The sequence below is a fragment of the Schistocerca piceifrons genome, chromosome 3 (genome assembly GCF_021461385.2).
Source record: "Schistocerca piceifrons isolate TAMUIC-IGC-003096 chromosome 3, iqSchPice1.1, whole genome shotgun sequence".
In the NCBI taxonomy this organism is placed as follows: Eukaryota; Metazoa; Arthropoda; class Insecta; order Orthoptera; family Acrididae; genus Schistocerca; species Schistocerca piceifrons.
In genome coordinates this window covers 204,740,379-204,760,269 of record NC_060140.1, presented here as the reverse complement: position 1 = coordinate 204,760,269, position 19,891 = coordinate 204,740,379, and the positions used below count along the sequence as shown (strand labels likewise).

At 43.0% G+C, this 19,891-nt stretch overlaps 1 protein-coding gene across 1 annotated transcript in view; it reads left to right on the top strand.

Moving 5' to 3' along the window:
• LOC124789716 overlaps positions 1 to 19,891 on the top strand; it is a 126,397-nt gene that overhangs the window by 86,593 nt on the left and 19,913 nt on the right. The window contains exons 10-12 of the mRNA XM_047257166.1: positions 463 to 613; positions 10,913 to 11,048; positions 16,485 to 16,687. Coding sequence (XP_047113122.1) covers positions 463 to 613; positions 10,913 to 11,048; positions 16,485 to 16,687 — 490 coding nt within the window. The remainder of the gene's footprint in view (positions 1 to 462; positions 614 to 10,912; positions 11,049 to 16,484; positions 16,688 to 19,891) is intronic.

The following is a 19,891-nucleotide window of genomic DNA, read 5'->3' as shown; positions in this document are numbered from 1 at the left end:
CCACGTTTTGCCCTCACCTTGTCTCCCCCTTGTGATTTAAGTGTCCTTCAACCACTTTCCCTAGATGCTCACGACAGTAGCACGCGAGCAGCCGACCAGTTTCGCCTTTTCCGACTTGTCATCGGCCCTAACTATCTTCCCTTAGACAAAGTTACATGTATAAAAAGTGGATTTTCCCGTTTGCGTCCCGAATTATCGCCAGAACGATTCCCCATTCGTCTCTGCTCCGCTTAGGGCCTATACTCTTTTCAAACCGCATCACGTACCCGTGACGTCATCGGGCGGCATTCGGGCTCATTCATTTGTGCTCTTGAAGTGTAACAAACTGCCGTGTTTACGTTGCCATACTTTAGAAGTTTCATGTCAATAAAATAATTCAATAGCTATTTTTAAGACATTCTTGCACTTACTATTGTCAACAATATGTGATTCATGTTTGTTTTTGTTCTCACTCTCTTGCAGCAAGTTCCTGATGAATGCATTTCTGTTTTGGCATCAGTCTGTCGTACCATCAGCTTAGCAAATCTTCACATGTGCTTCCCAGAGGCGAAATACTGGCGCCAGTCACGATCGATGCCAAAAGCTGCGAGTCCGTATGTGGAAATTTATCTAGGTAAATATACGTTTTACAGTTTCAATTTGTATATTCCTTAGTATCTCCACAAATCAAAAATTGTTTTGAGAAATGCTCAGTTTGTAAGACGTAATATTAAACCACATAAACACATCGGACATAACAGCCATGTGTCTCAATACATCAAATGTGTAACTTGGAAGTAATAACGATAATTTACTATTGTTATCTCACAAAGAAATGGTGATGTGATGTCTGTGTCACTTTCTTACGTCCGGAGGTGATTGTACATCTCATTGTGAACCCAAAGGTGCGTCTGGACCTCTATGACTCTCTCAAAAGAGTTATAGCTCCCACATGGCGTCTACATGGCTGCCCTGCAAATCACACTTAAGTGTTTGACAGAGTGTTCATCGAACTACTTTCACAATAATTCTCTATTACTCCATTCTCGAACAGCGCGCGGAAAAAACCAACACATGTGTCCTTCCACGAGAGCTCTGATTTTCCTTGTTTTATTATGATGATCGTTTCTCCCTCTGTAGGTCAGCGTCAACAAAATATTTTCGCATTGGAAAGACAAAGTTGGTGATTGAAATTTCGTGAGAGGATCCTGCCGCAACGAGAAACGCCTATGTTTTAATGATGTCCACCCAAATCCTGTATCATGTCCACGACATCCTCTCCCCTATTTCTCGATAATACAAAGCGTTCGCCTTCTTTGAACTTCCTCGATATACTCCAGTAATCCTGTCTGGTAAGGATCTCACACCGCGCAGCAGTGCTCTAGAAGAGGACGGACAAGGGCAGTGTAGGCAGTCTCTTTAGTAGATCTGTTGCATCTTCTAAGTGTTCTGCCCATATTTGTTCTTTCCAATTTAAGCTGTTTGTAATTATCGTTCCTAGGTATTTCGTTGATTTTACGGCCTTTAGATTTGATTGGTCTATCGTGTAATCAAAGTTTAACGGAATACTTTCAGTACTCATGTGGATGACCTCATACTTTTCGTTATTTAGAGTCAACCGTTAGTTTTCGCACCATACAGAAATCTTTTCTAGATAATTTTGCAATTGTTTTGGTCTTCTGATGACTTTACTAAACGACAAAAGACAGGAACAACCTAAGACGGCTTCTCAGATAGTCTACTAAATTCCTAAATCGTCTACATACGTAAGGAACAGCAGAGGGCCTACAACACTACCTAGGAACACCAGAAATCACTACTGCTTTACTCGATAACTCTCCATCAGTTGCTACGAACTGTGACCTCTCTAACAGGAAATCGCGAATCCAATCACATAACTGAAACGATATTCCACAAACACGCAGTTCGATTACAAGCCGCTTGTGAGTTACCGTGTCAAAAGCCATCTGGAAATACGGTATCAATTAGAAATCCCTTGTCGAGAGCACTCAACACTTCGAGAGAGTAAAGAGAATGTTTCACAAAAACGATGTTTTCTAAGTCCATGTTGACTATGTGACAGTAGCCCGTTCTCCTCGAGGTAATTCATAACGTTCGAACACAATATATGTTCCAAAATCCTTCTGCCTATCGATGTTAATGATATGGGCGTGTAATTTAATGGATTACTCCTATTGCCTATCTTGAATATTGGTGTGACGTGTGAAACTTTCCAGCATTTGGATACGAATCTTTCACCGAGCGAGTGGTTGTATATGATTGTTTAGTATGGAGTTATTGCATCAGCATACTCAGAAAGCAACCTAACTGGTATACAGTCTGGACCGGAAGACTTGCTTTTATTAAGTGATTTAAATTGCTTCACTACTCTGAGGATATCTACGTCTGAATTACTCATGTTGGCAACTGTTCTTGATTCGAGTTCTGTAATATTTACTTCGTCTTTTTTGCTGAAGCAATTTCAGAAGGCTAGGTTTAGTAACTCGGCTTTAGTAGCACTCTCATCGGTGGTATTTCCTTTGCTATAGCGCAGAGAAGGCGTTGATTGTGTCCTGCCGCCAGCATACTTTACATATGACCAGAATCTCTTTTGATTTTCTGCCAGATTTCAAGACAAGTTTCGTTGTGGAAACTATTACAAGCATCCCGCATTGAAGTCCGCGCTGAATTTAGAGCTTCTGTAAAATATCGCCAGTCTTGGGAGTTTCGCGTTCGTTTAAATGTAGCATGCTTTTTTCGTTGTTTCTGCAACAGTGTTCTCACCTGTTTTGTGTATCTACATCTACATCCATACTCCGCAAGCCACTTGACGGTGTGTGGCGGAGGGTACTTTGAGTACCTCCATTGGTTGTCCCTTCTATTCCAGTCTCGCATTGTTCGTGGAAAGAAAGATTGTCGGTATGCCTCTGTGTGGGCTCTAATCTCTCTGATTTTATCCTCATGGGCTCTTCGCGAGATATACGTAGGAGGGAGCAATATACTGCTTCACTCCTCGGTGAAGGTATGTTCTCGAAACTTCAACAAAAGCCCGTACCGAGCTACGGAGCGTCTCTCTTGCAGAGTCTTCCACTGGAGTTTATCTATCATCTCCGTAACGCTTTCGCGATTATCAAATAATCCTGTAACGAAGCGCGCTGTTCTCCGTTGGATCTTCTCTATCTCTTCTATCAACCCTATCTGGTACGGATCCCACACCAGTGAGCAGTATTCAAGCAGTGGGCGAGCAAGTGTACTGTAACCTATTTCCTTTGTTTCCGGACTGATTTCCTTAGGATTCTTCCAATGACTCTCAGTCTGGCATCTGCTTTACCGACGATTAATTTTATATGGTAAGTCCATTTTAAATCACTCCTAATGCCTATTCCCACATAATTTATGGAATTAACTGCTTTCAGTTGCTGACCTGCTATATTGTAGCTAAATGATGAAGGATCTTTCTTTCTATGTATTCGCAGCACATTACACTTGTCTACATTGAGATTGAATTGCCATTCCCTGCACCATGCGTCAATTCGTTGCAGATCCTCCTGCATTTCAGTACAATTTTCTATTGTTACAACCTCTCGATATACTACAGCATCATCCGCAAAAAGCCTCAGTGAACTTCCGATGTTATCCACAAGGTCATTTATGTACATTGTGAATAGCAACGGTCCTACGACACTCCCCTGTGGCACACCTGAAATCACTCTTACTTCGGAAGACTTCTCTCCATTGAGAATGACATATTGCGTTCTATTATCTAGGAACTCTTCAATCCAATCACACAATTGGTCTCACAGTCCATGTGCGCTTACTTTGTTCATCAAACCACTGTGGGGAACTGTATTAAACTCCTTGCCGAAGTCAAGAAACACTGCATCTACCTGAGAACCCGTGCCTATGGCCCTCTGAGTCTCTTGGACGAATAGTGCGAGCTGGGTTTCACACGATCGTCTTTTTCGAAACCCATGCTGATTCGTACAGAGTAGATTACTAGTCTCCAGAAAAGTCATTATACTCGAACAGGAGGGGGGGGGGGGGGTCAGCTGTGCCGATACTATTTCTTTGAATTGAAGCCACATCTGGTTTACACTTACATTGTTAATTTTGAAGGAGTGGAGATTGTCTTTCACGAAGGCGTCAAGCGAATTTTTATCTGCTTTCTTGAACAGGTATATAGTTCCTTTATTTTTGGTGGATTTGGTAGTTACGATATTCAGTTCGCGACGACAGATCTGTGTTCACTTATCGCTTCATGCCTTTCGATGCACGTTATTTGCTCAGAAGTATTTGAGTTGCTAAGAGATCAGGTGTGTTTTCAGAACCGTGTACTGTTCGAGTGGGCTCATGGACTAACTGGACGAAATAATTTTCAGATAATGTGTTCAGCACAGTTCCGGATGATGTTTTATCTGTACCTCCGGGTTTAAACATGCATTTCGCCAACATATAGAGGGGTAAATTTAAGTAGCCACCAAACATCATTGTATTAGTCGGGTATGTGTTTGAAATTAGACTCAAGTTTTCTTTGAATTTTTCAGCAATTGTATCATCTGAGTTGGGAGGTCAGTTAGAAGATCCAGTTACTATTTTATTCCGGTAGCCAAGAAGGATGTCTACCCCTAATGACTCAGAATTATCTACTTCAATTTAGCTACTTCTAACAGCTTAAATCACGCCACTGCCAATTGTATTTTGCCTCTCATTTCTGATCACCGTTGGGTACCTCGTAAATATTTAGGCTTAACTTATCTCCGGCTCTATCCAGCTTTCAGTGCATTTGAGCATCAGTGCTTTCTGTTAGCGCTTGGAGCCCTGATACTTTTCCAGCAGAATTAAGGAAATTTACATCTATTATACCGATGGTTTCCAGATCTACGTCTTTCGTGTGTTCGACTGCACACTTTGATAGAGAAGTCCTTTCTGTTTCCCCAGGCCCTCTAACACAAAAAACCGCCCAGTCCATGCCACACAGCCCCCGCTATCCGTGTAACCGCCTTCTGCGTGCAGTGGACTCTTGACCTATTTAGCGGAACCCGAAACTCCAGCGCCCTATGGCACGTCGAGGAGTCTGCATCCTACACGGTCGCAGAACCCTCTGAGCCTCTGATTCAGTCCCTCCTCTCGGTTCTGTACCTGAGGTCCGCAATCGGTCCTGTCGACTGTACTGCAATTGCTGAGCTCTGCTTTCATCTCCAAGACGGCAGCCTTTACCATTTCTGATAGCTACTAGAATCCAGAGAGAATCTCTTCCGATCAAACGCGACAAACATCGTTGGTAACGACATGTGCCACCACCTACAGTTGGCTGCATCCTGTGCTCTTCATGGCATCTGGAGGAACCCGTTCCACGTTTGGAGTGACGCCACTTGGTATGCACACAGAGTGTACATCAGTTTTCTTCCCCTCCTTGTCAGCCATGTCCCTACGGGACCCCATAATGCGCCTAACATTGGAGTTCCCAGATATCAATAATCCCATCTTCTGTGACTGCCTGGATCTTGCAGGCTGAGAGGTTTCCTCTGGAACAGGGCAAGCCACTGCGTCTGGCTGCGGGACATTGATAGCCACAGACAGCATCTGGAATCTGTTTCTCAGACTAACCAGGGATGCCTTACACTCGGCGCTCCTGAAAATCTTTCACAGCCTGCCACACCCCAAGGTGACATCACACTCAACCGTGGGGAGGGGTCAACCTCAATACAATTAGTAACTGGGCTGGCCACTGGCGAGGACCAATCAGCGGACTCGTGGGTCGTGCTGGACATCCATTGGATCCCCCCGGCTAGTCCACAACACTGATGCCAATCCACTGCAGCCTCAAGCTGTATAACTGAAGCCAACACAACCTGGATTTGAGAGCGAAGTGTCACCAACTCAGCTCGCTTCTACATACGATAATCACATCAAGTAAATATAATTTTTGTCATTGATAAAGTACTCGTACCTTCCCACATAGCAGTTACTAGGTGAATACACATGTTTAAAAGATATAACGGAGGATAGCTTATATTGGGTTAAGTCATGGCAGAGAGGGGCAAGGGAGTACATGTCAAATTTTCGAAGGTGAAGCAAAGAAAACTCTTATTGGGCACTGAATTTTCCTTACAGTATCTCTTAATAAGCTACTCAAACATAACAGGAAAAAGTTTCATAAATGAAATAAAAATTAAATTCTTCCATCAATAAACTCCACGAACTCACAATTTCTATCCTGTCACCCAATTATCAAACAGAATACCAAGTCGCCCTTGTTATGTGAACACTTGAGAGAGAGGGCAACACGGTAACATTTAAACACCATAACACACCTAAGGCAGTGACAATGAAATTTGTGAGTGGATTGAGGATATCTTGACAGGGAAGAATGATTCAAATGGCTCTGAGCACTATGCGACTTAACCTCTGAGGTCATCAGTCCTCTAGACTTAGAACTACGGAATCCTAACTAACCTAAGGACATCACACACATACATGCCCGAGGCAGGATTCGAACCTGCGACCGTAGCAGGCGCGTGATTCCATACTGAAGCACCTAGAACCGCTCGACCATAGCGGCCGGCTTGAACGAAGAGTCATCGACAATGTAGAAGCAACTTCAGGGTTCCTCGAGGGAAATATGTTGGAAGCATTCCTGTCCGTGTTGTAAGTAAATGACATGGCAGACAATATAAATAGCAACATTGGAGTTTTCGCAGATGATGCAGTTATCTATAATGAAAAGCTGCATGAAAAATGTTCTTGAGATACCCATTCACATTTTGATAACATTTCAAAATGGTACAAAGACGCAACTTGCTTTAAAAGTTCATAAATATAAAATTTTATAATCCACAGAATATAATAACGTGAAGGAGATGTGAATCAAAATTTGGGAACACCAAAAATACATCACATTGCTATGCCTCGTCGGCATTCAAAACACCTTCCAGTCATCTCGGAATGGAAAAAATTACGGTCCTGTATGGTACTCAAAGGAATCTTACGCCATACCTCCAGCAAAGTAGTGGCAATTTCCGGTAAAGATGATGGAGGTGGATAGGGATCACGCGCCCTTCTCTCCAACATAGACGACAAAGGCTCCATGATAATGAGATCTGGTGACAGTAGTTGCCAGGGGAGATGCGACAATTCACCCTTGTGCTAACAAAACCAGTCATGGACGATGCGATCTGTGTGTACAGGCACTCTGTCTTCTTGGAACTCATCATCACCATTGGAAAACAAATATTGTACCATGATCAACCAAAATGGTCACGTAATTCTTGGAAGTAATGTGGCCTTGCTGAGTAACCATGGAGCCTATGGAATACCACGAAATATCTGCCCAAATCATCAGCCAACCCCAGCAATGCTTCACTCTTGGCATCAAGCAGTCTGTGTCATAGCTTGGGCGTCATACGCCAGACATAAACTGGACCAGAAGCTGGAAACAGTGTGACACAAGGCTCATACAACAAACGACTCTCTTCCACTGCTCCACACAGGTTTTATGACTTTGGCACGAGGTTTTCCTGTTAAAGGGCCGGCCGCTGTGACCGAGCGGTTCTAGGTGCTTCAGTCCGGAACCGCGCTGCTGCTACAGTCGCAGGTTCGAATCTTGCCTCGGGCATGGATGTGTGTGATGTCCCTAGGTTAGTTAGGTTTAAGTAGTTCTGAGTCTAGGGGACTGATGACCTCAGATGTTAAGTCCTATAGTGCTTAGAGCCATTTACGCACGTCCTGTTACAGGAATGTTCATCACTGATAAGTGGTTTTGGAATTCCAGCTCGTCTTGCAATTCTCAGCTTATGGAGCTCCCTTCATGTTGTTTTGGTGCTGAAAGGGTTCGCGTGTGCGACATTCATTTGTGCAATGATTTCTGCAGCTATTGTCGTCTTATTTTTCGTCAAAGTTCTCTTCAACGACCGTCCGTTACACACTCTTTCGTCTGCGTTGTGACTTAGCAGATGTTGGTTTTCAGCTTGCCCTTTATGCAGTGTAGATCTTCGGTACGACGCCTCTTGAAATACCACGCTCTTCGGTCACTTTGATTACAGAAGCACACAACAATTTGCCCGCTTTCGAATTCACTTGACTCCGACATAATGTACTCACAACTACCCAGAACGCTGTTATGAAACACTGTTATGACCACGACTGACACTCGCAACGTATTGAGGGCATTGCACAGGTGCCGTTCGTGGTCAAATACAGCAGCGCCCCCTGCATACTTAGTTGCTTGGTTTATTTGGGGAAAGGGACCAAACAGCGAAGTCATCGGTGCTGGGGAGGGAAGTCGGCCGTGCCCTTCCAAAGGAACAAACCTGGCATCTGCCTGAAGCGATTTAGGGAAATCACGGAAAACCTAAATCAGGATGGCCGGCCGCTGGTTTGTACCGACGCCCTCCCGAATGCGAGTCCAGTGTGCGAACCACTGCACCAACTCACTCGGTTTTTGAAGAGAGGGAAGTCTTTTGGTGCAAGATCCCATTATTCTGCTCGGTCAACAATCTCGGTACCCACCGTGTACAAGTTTTGAAGTAGGCCAGTTTTTCAGTAATGGCCATTACTCTGCCTTTGCTGATGGATAACTAGCGGCTCAACCCATCTGTTGCTACCCAGCGGTCTCCATGGACGATGTAGTCGACAAGCTGGATGTTGTGCGATGTCACTGCGGTCCCTGGCCGGTCGTTCCGCTTTGAGTCAATCATTTGTTTTTCCCTTCAGCTTCTCTACAGCTACGGATCCATCGTTTAACTGTGTTAACGTCGACGGCAACTTCTCCATACAACTTCGTCAGCTTCTCATGATTACGATTGAGCGTATTATCTTTTACAGTAAGGAATTCAGTCACAGAACGTTGTCTTATATGTAAGTCAATATCGGAAATTTTCTAAACTTATACAGTGCTGTCACCTGTTGATGGAGGACACCGTTACTATAGTGGACTGTAGAAGAAGATAAGCGAAACTGCGCCAAATTCATGATTACTACCAGGTGGTAATAATCGAAGTGCAGCTATGCAAGGAGATCTGGTGTTGCTGGTGTTGGCTGTAATTCCAGTGTAGCAGCGAAACTTTGGAGATACACTAAGGCGGGGATGTGGAACCAATTAACATGGGGAAAAAAATTAGCTCCAATTTTGACGACCAGGTACCAATCTGGAACTGTACGGCATGTCGTCAAAATATCCAGCGCTCATAGTGAAGAAATTGTGTTAGTGGTAGCTAATAATAAAATCAACTTTGCGTCTTTCTCACTTCTTTGACCATTTCTACCCACGTTCCTGTTCCTAATCCATTACATATGGGAACATTTCTGTACGTTATATTAATGCCTGGTGTCTCTTCTTTTGGACATGTCTGAAAGAACAGACACCACGTGGGATCCACAGCTGAGATACATATCATGTCTGAGTGGAGATGGCGAAAAAGGAAAGGAATAACAGCGAAATCTAATATGAATGCGAGGACATGTCCGAAAGACAGACATCACGCATTTATATAACTGATTCGCCTTGATGGGCAATGAATCTACATCTTTCATTGCAGATGCACGTCTACGTTCGACATCCAGTGGGAATGTAAAATCAGCGAACGTGGAGGACATGGACGGGGGACGGGGGATAGGTGGCGCTAGGAAGAAGTGTAGGTCGGTCGGGGAGCTTACCGAGATAGACCACGCGTTTACGATAAACACTGTGTCTAGGCGGCTCAGTGGTTAACGCTAATGCCTAGTAAGGAAGAGACATCGAGTTCGAGTCCCAGTCTGGCACACATTTTCACTCGTCGCCACTGATCACGCAGTAAGTCCTGATGCAGCTGATATCATTAGTTCCTTCCCTTTCCTTTCTCCCCTCCCCCCCTCCACCTTCAATTTACTTAATTTCTGTACGTCATTTCTGCAGTCAAAGCGACAGATTGGCACGTGGTGGTCAAAATTAGAAGACATTTTTTTCAGCGTAAATCGGTTCCGCATTAACGCATTAGAACATCAACCAAGTTTCGCGGTCACACGATAATTGCAGCCCACACTGGACGCCCGTCAGTAGCTTCCCGGTTCATTACCAGTTTAATAATGGAGACAAAAATACGAGACATTACTTTCTGACTACCTTCATATCTGGAGCTTGGAGACAAAACGGTCCCCCCACCCTTTCCCAACTGCCCCACCTCCCTCGAATGCTCAAGAAACCACGTCTGACGACAAAAGTATAATAGTTTATGGGTCTTGGTTTGGATGAAATGACGTACGGAACAGATTGGCATTCTACGAAACCGATCTCACCTCAAACTGCCTATAGTTAACTATTTTTTAAAAGTATTTGCGGATTAGTCGTTTGCAGCGCTCGCTTTTGACCGACCACCACTGGGAATTTCATGCGAGGAAGTGATAACTGGCTGGGTGAATCACTTCGGAGGTCGGAGAATTGCAACAGTATACTCCTCCAGCAGGACCATGCCTAGTAAAGCACTACGGTGTTCAAATCAACCTTCGGGTTCGTGACAGCTTTGCCTAAAAATACTGGGTTTCACAGATGAATGATGACTTAATCCATACCAACAGTCCACTGACAAATTCATCCACATAAGCCCATAGAAAGGATCACTTCTCATTGTGTTGCGATTAAAAGAGGGCCGGCACAGCTCTATTAAAATTGATTTTCTTTTCTTTTTTTTGCGGGCGATTGGTTGCAACCTTTATAGCCTACACGAATAAATGCGGCTCTGACGCTCACTAAACGAAATTATGAAGAAACTCATTGCTCTTCTTTGCATTTTTTCTACTTACTCTGTCAATACTACATAGTGGTTGCATGAGGTCGTCACCACAGTTGTGATACTACACTCCAGTTCAGAGAAGAAGTCGCATAAGGAGAAGAATTTTTCTGATTCCTAAAATGTTCAGAGTGTTTTTCTGTTTGCTAATTCTTTCATCACGTTTCCAGATAATGTGCTGAAGCCAGTACTGAAGGCGATGTCTCCCCTGCCAATGACCGTGCAGCAGCATGTTGGGGCTATGGTTATGAGAATACTGTGTGAGGCCTGGCTGGACCACATCTACATACATCGCATCAAATTTAGGTAACTTGATCAATGTTCCACAAGAAACATACAGACAAACTGTAGTGACCTAGAGCTAGAGGGAGCTGTGTCACACGTACAAAAAATAATGATTTTTGGGCCATTTTGACAGTCCAAGTATTGTCTTGAAGAGTGTTAAAAATCTCTCGCGATTTATATATCCCACTTGTCATCTACAACCATATACAGACTGAATCACCGAAAACTTGCATCTCAAATATTACGGAAATGCAAAGTGCTATTGGTGTGAGATTTTCACAGAATGCATTGGTAATCAGGGGCTCGTGTTCTTAGCCAACATACAGATTGTAACAATGCTTAGAAAGTGTATTTTTTGTACAAACGTACACTTTTTAAACAGAACAATGCCTATTGGTATTAACAAACTAAATGTAGGTAAACCAGAATGTCAGTGGTGTTTGTTGCAAGACTCTACTGCGAGTCGTTTACGAGATATCGTATTTTGAAGTTTCCGTACAGACACTTGTTTGTGTCATTCAACCTGTGTTGTTTCTAGGTAAGGTACCGTTATGTTTGCTTACGGTACGCTTGTGTGTTCCTTGAGTGCATTGCAACTTGCTAGTTAGTGCGTGAAAGTCCAAGCAGTAGGTCGTGAGTGGACGACAGGATTTACCAATGCAGAAAAGCCGACATGCACTTGGTGTATGGAGAGTGTAGAAAGAATGCAGTTAGTTCTTTTACGGCGTATGTGGTAAGACATCCCAATAGACGTCAACCACCTCGTGGTCGTGCGGTAGCGTTCTCGCTTCCCACGCCCGGGTTCCCGGGTTCGATTCCCGGCGGGGTCAGGGATTTTCTCTGCCTCGTGATGGCTGGGTGTTGTGTGCTGTCCTTAGGTTAGTTAGGTTTAAGTAGTTCTAAGTTCTAGGGGACTTATGACCACAGCAGTTGAGTCCCATAGTGCTCAGAGCCATTTTCAACCACCTCGTCAATTATTTATCAACCTCTTCCAGCAATTATTTGAAAGTGGTAGTGTAACACACCTAGACAGTATAACGGAAGGAAACAAACGACGACAGAACAGGGTCCGTATCTAATAACCTCGATGTCAATGGGACGTTAAACCTAATCTTCCTTCTTTTTTGCACAAAAGGGGGGAAATTAATCTTGTTGCTGCTGTTGCAGTTGATCTGCACGTTAGCTCCCGCACAGTTGCACGAGAAAGTGGCATGAGTCAAGAAAGTATACAACACACTCTCCTTCGACATAGGTTCCATTCTTATCACATCTCTCTCCGTCAAGAGCTGCGTGGAAACGATCATGAGAACAATTATGGCCAGGTAAATCACCACAACGTTCACTGTTGGTCCGCTGCCAGACCCCGACGTCTTCATCAGGTGGAACGTCAGCGTCCATGGTGGTGTGGGGGAGTGGACCATCGGCTCATAGGCCCGTTTTACATATATTCATATACGGAACACTGAATGCGCACAACTATTGCAGCCACCTAGCAGACCATCCTCCGCGGATGCTAGGAGACGTTCCTCTGAAGACTAGGAGGAACCTATCGTACCAAAATGACAGCTGTCCGCCTCGGAGTGGCCGCGCGGTTTGATGCGCCATGTCACGGATTGCGTGGCCCCTCCCGTGGAGGCTCGAGTCCTCCTTCGGGCTTGAGTGTGTGTGTTGTTTTTAGTTGGTTTAGGTAGTGTGTAAGACTAGGGACCGATGACCGCAGCAGTTTGGTCCCTTAGGAATTCACACACACACATAGTGCACGAAGTACTATAGCATGTCCTCACGAATTGTTTCCAACTCGTTGGATTGGACCCAGAGGACTTGTATCTTGGTCGGCCCGTACCCCGGATTTGACGCCTGTAGCCTTTTTCTCTGGGAAAAGCTGAAAGACGCTGTCTGCTAAGGCATATCAACTACAACTGGTGATATGCAACGACGCATTACTGCATCCTACTCGGACATCTCCGCTGAAATGCTAGCACTATGCTGCAGTCGTCCCATAACAGACTGGAAGCCCGTATTACCTCTGCCGGTGAAAACTTTGGACATAACCTGTGATGGTCAGATGCCTCGTTACTGGTCAGAATCCACATAACTAGTGTGCGCAGTTGTGTTGTTCTTTAATGTGGGCTACCACACGTATCGTAAAGGTGTCAGTCAGGTAATTTTTCAAAATGTAATATCTCGTAAACGACCCGCTCTAGAATCCTGCAACAAGCACCACTGACGTTCGTTCTAATTTATCCTACTTTTATTTTGTTAATATCAATAGGAATTGTTCCATTTAAAAAGTGTATGTTTGCAGAAAAGATACACTATCTAAGTATTAATAGAATCTGTTTATTACTAACAATACGAGCCCCTGACTACCAATCCACTCTGCGAAAACCGCACATCAGTAGCATTTGCCACTTCCGGTGCAAGTTTTAGGTGATTCATCCTGTATACAAAACAACTCATTTTGAGTTGGTAAGTCTCACAGAGTAAAATGGAGTTATCACACATCTGAAGTTACTGAGTTGTAAAATTCGTTTCCGCCAACAAAACAACATTTTGAAAATGTATTTTTAATTCTGTAGAATAAAAATATACGTAGTACCATACAATTTCATGGTTTAAACATTACTTTAGTGCCTTATAATATAAAACTAATGTAATCCTGTTGTTAAAAAGATTAATGAAAGTTATAATATTTAAACGTTACAAAGCAAACGGGAAATGAAAACTACAGGTAAACATTTCAGCTGCTGTTGGGAAGAGACGAGATAATAAACAGTTACTGTAATGATGACGCTGGGCAACGTGAGGACACGTTCGAGCACTGAAATTACGAGTCACAGCCCATCACACCAAGTCACCATTCGTTTTATGTTGGCTGAAGAGCATCAAACAGTGGCTGAAGAAATTTAATATTGTACATTTTACTTGTATTTTCAAAAACTTTAAAATTCCATTCGTAGCACCGATTTAACTTCTTACAAATTAAATTTGTTTCGAATAAGTTAAAATAATAAGTATTTTTCAACGTCTTCTATTTTCCAATCATCTGCAATGTGCGGAGGACATGCAGAACACAAACGCTTAACAATATAACATTTCTTGTCAAAAACTGTCTCTCTTATTTAAACGCGTTTTGGGCAGCTTCCGCTAGTACTAGGTTCCTAAGTATCTGTACAGCTCGCTCTGAGGTTTCGTAATGATATAAATGTTACTTTTGAAGGTAGATATTTTTAGGTTACGCTTGTAATAGCCAGTACGTCGATAGCACAAAAATACAGTATAAAAATAGATTCTGTGCAACAGCTCATTGCACTTTACCTTGTTACTTGTGAATTACTTGCCGTATGGAAATAATTATAGTTTTTTGTTTGCGAGATGGAAAAACCAATAATAATTGCTTTATACACTACTGGCCATTAAAATTGCTACACCACGAATATCACGTGCTACAGCCGCGAAATTTAACCGACAGGAAGAAGATGGTGTGATATGAAAATGATTAGCTTTTCGGAGCATTCACACAAACTTGGCGCCGGTGGCGACACCAACAACGTGCTGACATGAGGAAAGTTTCCAACCGATTTCTCATACACAAACAGCAGTTGACCGGCGCTTCCTGCTGAAACGTTATTGTGATGCCTCGTGTAAGGAGCAGAAATGCGTAATATCACGTTTCCGACTTTGATAAAGGTCGGATTGTAGCCTACCGCGATTGCGGTTTATCGTATCGCGACATTGCTGCTCGCGTTGGTCGAGATCCAATGACTGTTAGCAGAATATGGAATCGGTGGGTTCAGGAGGGTAATATCGAACGCCGTGCTCGATCCCAACGGCCTCGTATCACTAGCAGTCGAGATGACAGGCATCTTATCCGCATTGCTGTAACGGATAGTGGAGCCACGTCTCGATCCCTGAGTCAACAGATGGGGACGTTTGCAAGACAACAACCATCTGCACGAACAGTTCGACGACGTTTGCAGCAGCATGGACTATCAGCTAGGAGATCATGGCTGCGGTTACCCTTGACGCTGCATCACAGACAGGAGCGCCTGCGATGGTGTACTCAACGAAGAACCTGTGTGCACGAATGGCAAAACGTCATTTTTTCGGATAAATCCAAGTTCTGTTTACAGCATCATGATGGTCGCATCAGTGTTTGGTAGCATCGCGGTGAACGCACATCGGAAGCGCATATTCGTTATCGCCATACTGGCGTATCACCCGACGTGGTGGTTTGGGGTGCCATGGGTTACACGTCTCGGTCACCTCTTGTTCGCATTGACTGCACTTTGTACAGTGGGCGTTACATTTCAGATGTGTTACGAGCCGTGGCTCTATCCTTCATTCGATCCCTGCGAAACCCTACATTTCAGCAGGATAATGCACGACCGCATGTTGCAGGACCTGTACGGGCCTTTATGGATACAGAAAATGTTCAACTGCTGCCCTGGCCAGCTCATTTCCAAATCTCTCACCAATTGAAAACGTCTCGTCAATGGTGGCTGAGCAACTGGCTCGTCACAATACGCCAGTCACTACTCTTGATGAACTGTGGTATCGTGTTGAAGCTGCATGGGCAGCTGTACCTGTACGCGCCATCCAAGCTCTGTTTGACTCAATGCTCAGGCGTATCAAGGCCGTTATTACGGCCAGAGGTCGTTGTTCTAGGTACTAATTTCTCAAGATCTATGCACCCAAATTGCGTGAAAATGTAATCACATGTCAGTTCTAGTATAATATATTTGTCCAATGAATACCCGTTTATCATCTGCATTTTTCTTGGTGTAGCAGTTTTAATGGCCAGTAGTGTAATTTCATTTTCTGTTAGACACCTGTAGCAAATTCCTAATTAGTGCTAGCCTGTGGAATGTGTATTCCGTGTTCTGGTAGCGAATAGTGCTTTCCACTAGAAACAAGATCACAAAAGCTGCAGTCAATCGTTCACATCATCAAATGTGTCATAATAAACCAGCAAGAAGGAAAGGAGGAAAATTAGTGTCAGTCATCCCATCGGTTATTAGTTATTAAAGATGCAGCACAAGGCCAGTGTGGTGAAGCACTGGGAATGAGGGACATTTCCAGTATTCGCCTGAATAAATTCAGGAATAGCATGGTAAACCTAGCTCTGGATGACTTGTTTCCGAATAGGAACTGATTGTGTTAACTGCAGCAGCCACCTTGCTCAGTAAATAATAAGAAAAATGGTAATTGTTATTGTTTACCTGTAGTCTCTTTTTATACCATCGTTTTACACAAAAATATTAGCAGTTGAAATACCTTTATGTAACGTAGGGCTGTGTAAATTGTTGAAAAAAAACAAACAAATAGTTGCGTCTTTATAAGAGTTACAACGTAAGCATTCTTCTGCATTTTTTTTTTTTTTTACTTTGATCCAATGTTAAAGTAATGCGCTATCCACGCTGCAAGAACAGTTCAATTTGCAACTTTAATTTTCAGCGAATGGGGCGCAGTTCAGTTGCTGATGGACTTCGCCGCGATTCCTACCTGGTTGGAACAGCAAAAGGACGTTTCGTCTAGTATACAACATTACCTCATGAAACACGAAGTGCTGCGACGTTGCGAAGGAGTTGGGCGTTTGCTACTCAGGCGCCCAGGCGAACCAATACCTATGGTGGAACACAAGACCCGATCGCGACAAGGTAATGTCGATCATTAAAGTGAAAGTGATCTTCACAGATTAATGCTTATAAGCATCGCTGTTAATTCAGCTGTTTTATTGGGAAATAACTCAGTAGAAAGTGCCTAATTTTTATTCCATAAGCATCAAGGGTGTCAGCGTATATATTAACTACATACCCAAACAGTCAACAATGGTTAATTGGTTTGATAAACGTCGTCTTGTTGTGCACTGTGAACTGTACTTCGGAACTATTTATTAGCTAGACCGCTGTTCTGGCGTACAGCCCTTCGTTAGTGACATCCGATACAGAAGATAAACAACAAGAATAGACTATACTAGGGGAGGCCACGGCATTGGGATCACGGATTTATTTCAAACTTTCTGTACCGTTAATAGGCCATTAGAACAACGTAATGTGCAAGCATTAAGGTGCATTACACGAACAGTTTCGAGAAAATCGCAATAGAAGTTTAGAGCGTCTATTATGTAACTGATGTACTTGTGCGAAGGTTCTCGTGGTCAAAAGTCATTGTGGTAAAGAGATTAGCGTCTGCGATTTGCAGGAGAGTCTGGATGAGGCGATGGTTCGAATCCTGTCTTGTCATACTTTTTAATCTATTTTTTCATCATTGGTCACATTATTTAATTTATATGGCATTTGGATGCGTAATATAGAGAAAAAAACACGTGCATTTTCATAAAGCTGTAGTGAATTTCGTATGTTATTTGACTACTTACTAATTTTAATTAAATTTTCAAGGAAGAGGGACAGGTTTGGAAAGCCCAAGTCAAGCCTCGATAAATAATAATGCAAAAGACGTTATTCACAATCAGTAATATCAAATGGTTCAAATGGCTCTGAGCACTATGGGACTTAACATGTGAGGTCATCAGTCCCCTAGAACTTAGAACTACTTAAACCTAACTAACCTAAGGACATCACACACATCCATACCCGAGGCAGGATTCGAACCTGCGACCGTAGCAGACGCGCGGTTTCGGACTGAAGCGCCTAGAACCGCTCGGCCACCACGGCCGGCAATCAGTAATATAGTAAGTCACAATGTGCCAGGCCACGAAAGTGCTCTCGACATTACACGTTGCAGGATGGTACTTGGGACATGGAAAATATGAGTTGAAACGGCATCTACTAAATCGAATGACTGCAGTTTTCCCGCATTTGCAGGGAATGTTTAGACTTTCTAAGGGAAAACTCACTTCGTTGATATTTTGAAAATTAAATAATATGATCATTGATAAAAAAAATAGATTAGTAATAAAGTCTGAGCGGCAATCGAACTGCCCCCTCATATACTTTCGCCTTACGGAGCTCAAACTCTAATCACGTGACCACCACGAACTCTAACGTCTGGCACCTACGCACAAATACATAAGTCACGTAATAGACGCGTCAAACTTCTCTTGCGTTTTTCTCGGAATTGCCAGAGTAGCACACCTTACTACCTGGACATTGTTGTTTTAATGGCCTACTAAAGGTATACAAAGTTTGAAGTAAATCTGTAATCCCAATGTCGTGGCCTCCCTTTGTGAGAGACAAAAATTGATGCCATTTGTCTATTTTTTAAAAAAAGGAAAAGAAAGAACATATCTGACATGCACGTCATTTGACGTAGACCGCACAGCCTGAAAGTAATCTTGAGTTTCTGCTTCAGTGTATACAAAGTGACCGCGTCCTGTGGCCAACAACGTCCTCAGAACTGGCCGCGACAGAAAATTTGTAGTACAGTTGAAATTCGATTAACCGCCATCTTCGGGACCGTGGTCGTGACGGTTGAGCGAATAGACGGATAACAGAAACACTGTATTCCTCCAAAACATAACCTCAATCAATTATTTTATGTATAGACACATATCACTCTCACAATAACATAATAATATTTTGGAGCGAAAACAAATTAAACACGATTGTAATAGCAAATAAAACTATTTATTAAATGATAAAAACATCCGTGCAGTAACTACAAAAGTTGCAAAATACGTAATGTGCAGTACTGTACTGTACTATAAACTTACAGGTGAAATAGTTTATCTAGCTTGGAAATAGTCAGTCAATTTCTTCTGCCTTTTTGATGCTCGAGCTTCCACCGCGGCAATATTTCGTATTTTTCGGAGCAGTAGTGCCTGCGTTGCATTAGTCTCTTCTTGACTGTCAAACCATTCTATACACTTGGACAGCATTATTTCGGCCTCTGAATGGCTAATAGTTTGTTTTTCTTCATGGTTTGAACACTCGTCTTCATCGGGCCCTTCTTCTTCTTCTTTGGTGGCACTTATGCTGGCAACAATTTCGTCATCACTCAAAATTTGAAAATCCCCGTGCACTTTGTCACACTCTAACTACTCTGATACTTCTTCTGACGTCAAATTTGTGCTGATTTGTAAATTATTGCACAAATTGACCATCTCGTCAACTGTCACACACTCAGGTTCCTCCGATTCTTCACCTCTAGGTTGAGGCCAAAGTTTATTCCAGCCGTTCTTTAGATTTGACACTGACAAATCACTCCATGCACTGGCAACATTGAAAATGGCATCTTTAATACTGTAAAACCGCCAAAACTGTTTTAAAAATGTTGATTCATCAACTGAGAGCAAACTTTCGATAAATATTTTTCTATAACGACGTTTCATGTTTTCGATGATTCCCTGATCCATGGGCTGTATAAGTGTGCTGGAAGGAAGAGACATGTTATGTTGCCGTCATCACTTTTCATTTCATAAGTAGGGTGCGATGGGGCATTGTCTAATAGCAATAGCGCTTTCTGTGACAACTTTTTTTCAGCCAAATGTGCTCTAACTTGAGGTACAAATTGTTTGTGAAACCAGTCAGAAAAAATTGATTGATCCATCCAAGCACTCTTCTGGGCGTAGTATTGTGCAGGGAGAGCAATCAAATTCAAATTCTTGAATGCACGAGGTTTTCTTGATTTGCCAATCACAAGTAGGGGTAGCCTATGATTGCCGGTCGCATTTGTGTAAACCATAGCAGTGATGCGATCTTTTTGTACTTTGAAACCTGGAGCAGCTTTTTCAGAGAGTGATGCTAATGTCTTTTGTCGTAAAGCCTTCCAATGAAGCCCAGTTTCATCACAATTGTAAACTTGCTCCCTAACAAGATTCAATTCAGCCATTTTTTCTTTAAATTGTTCCCGGAACTCAGCAATTACAGAGCTATCCACGCTGAGTTTCTCTCCACTGATAT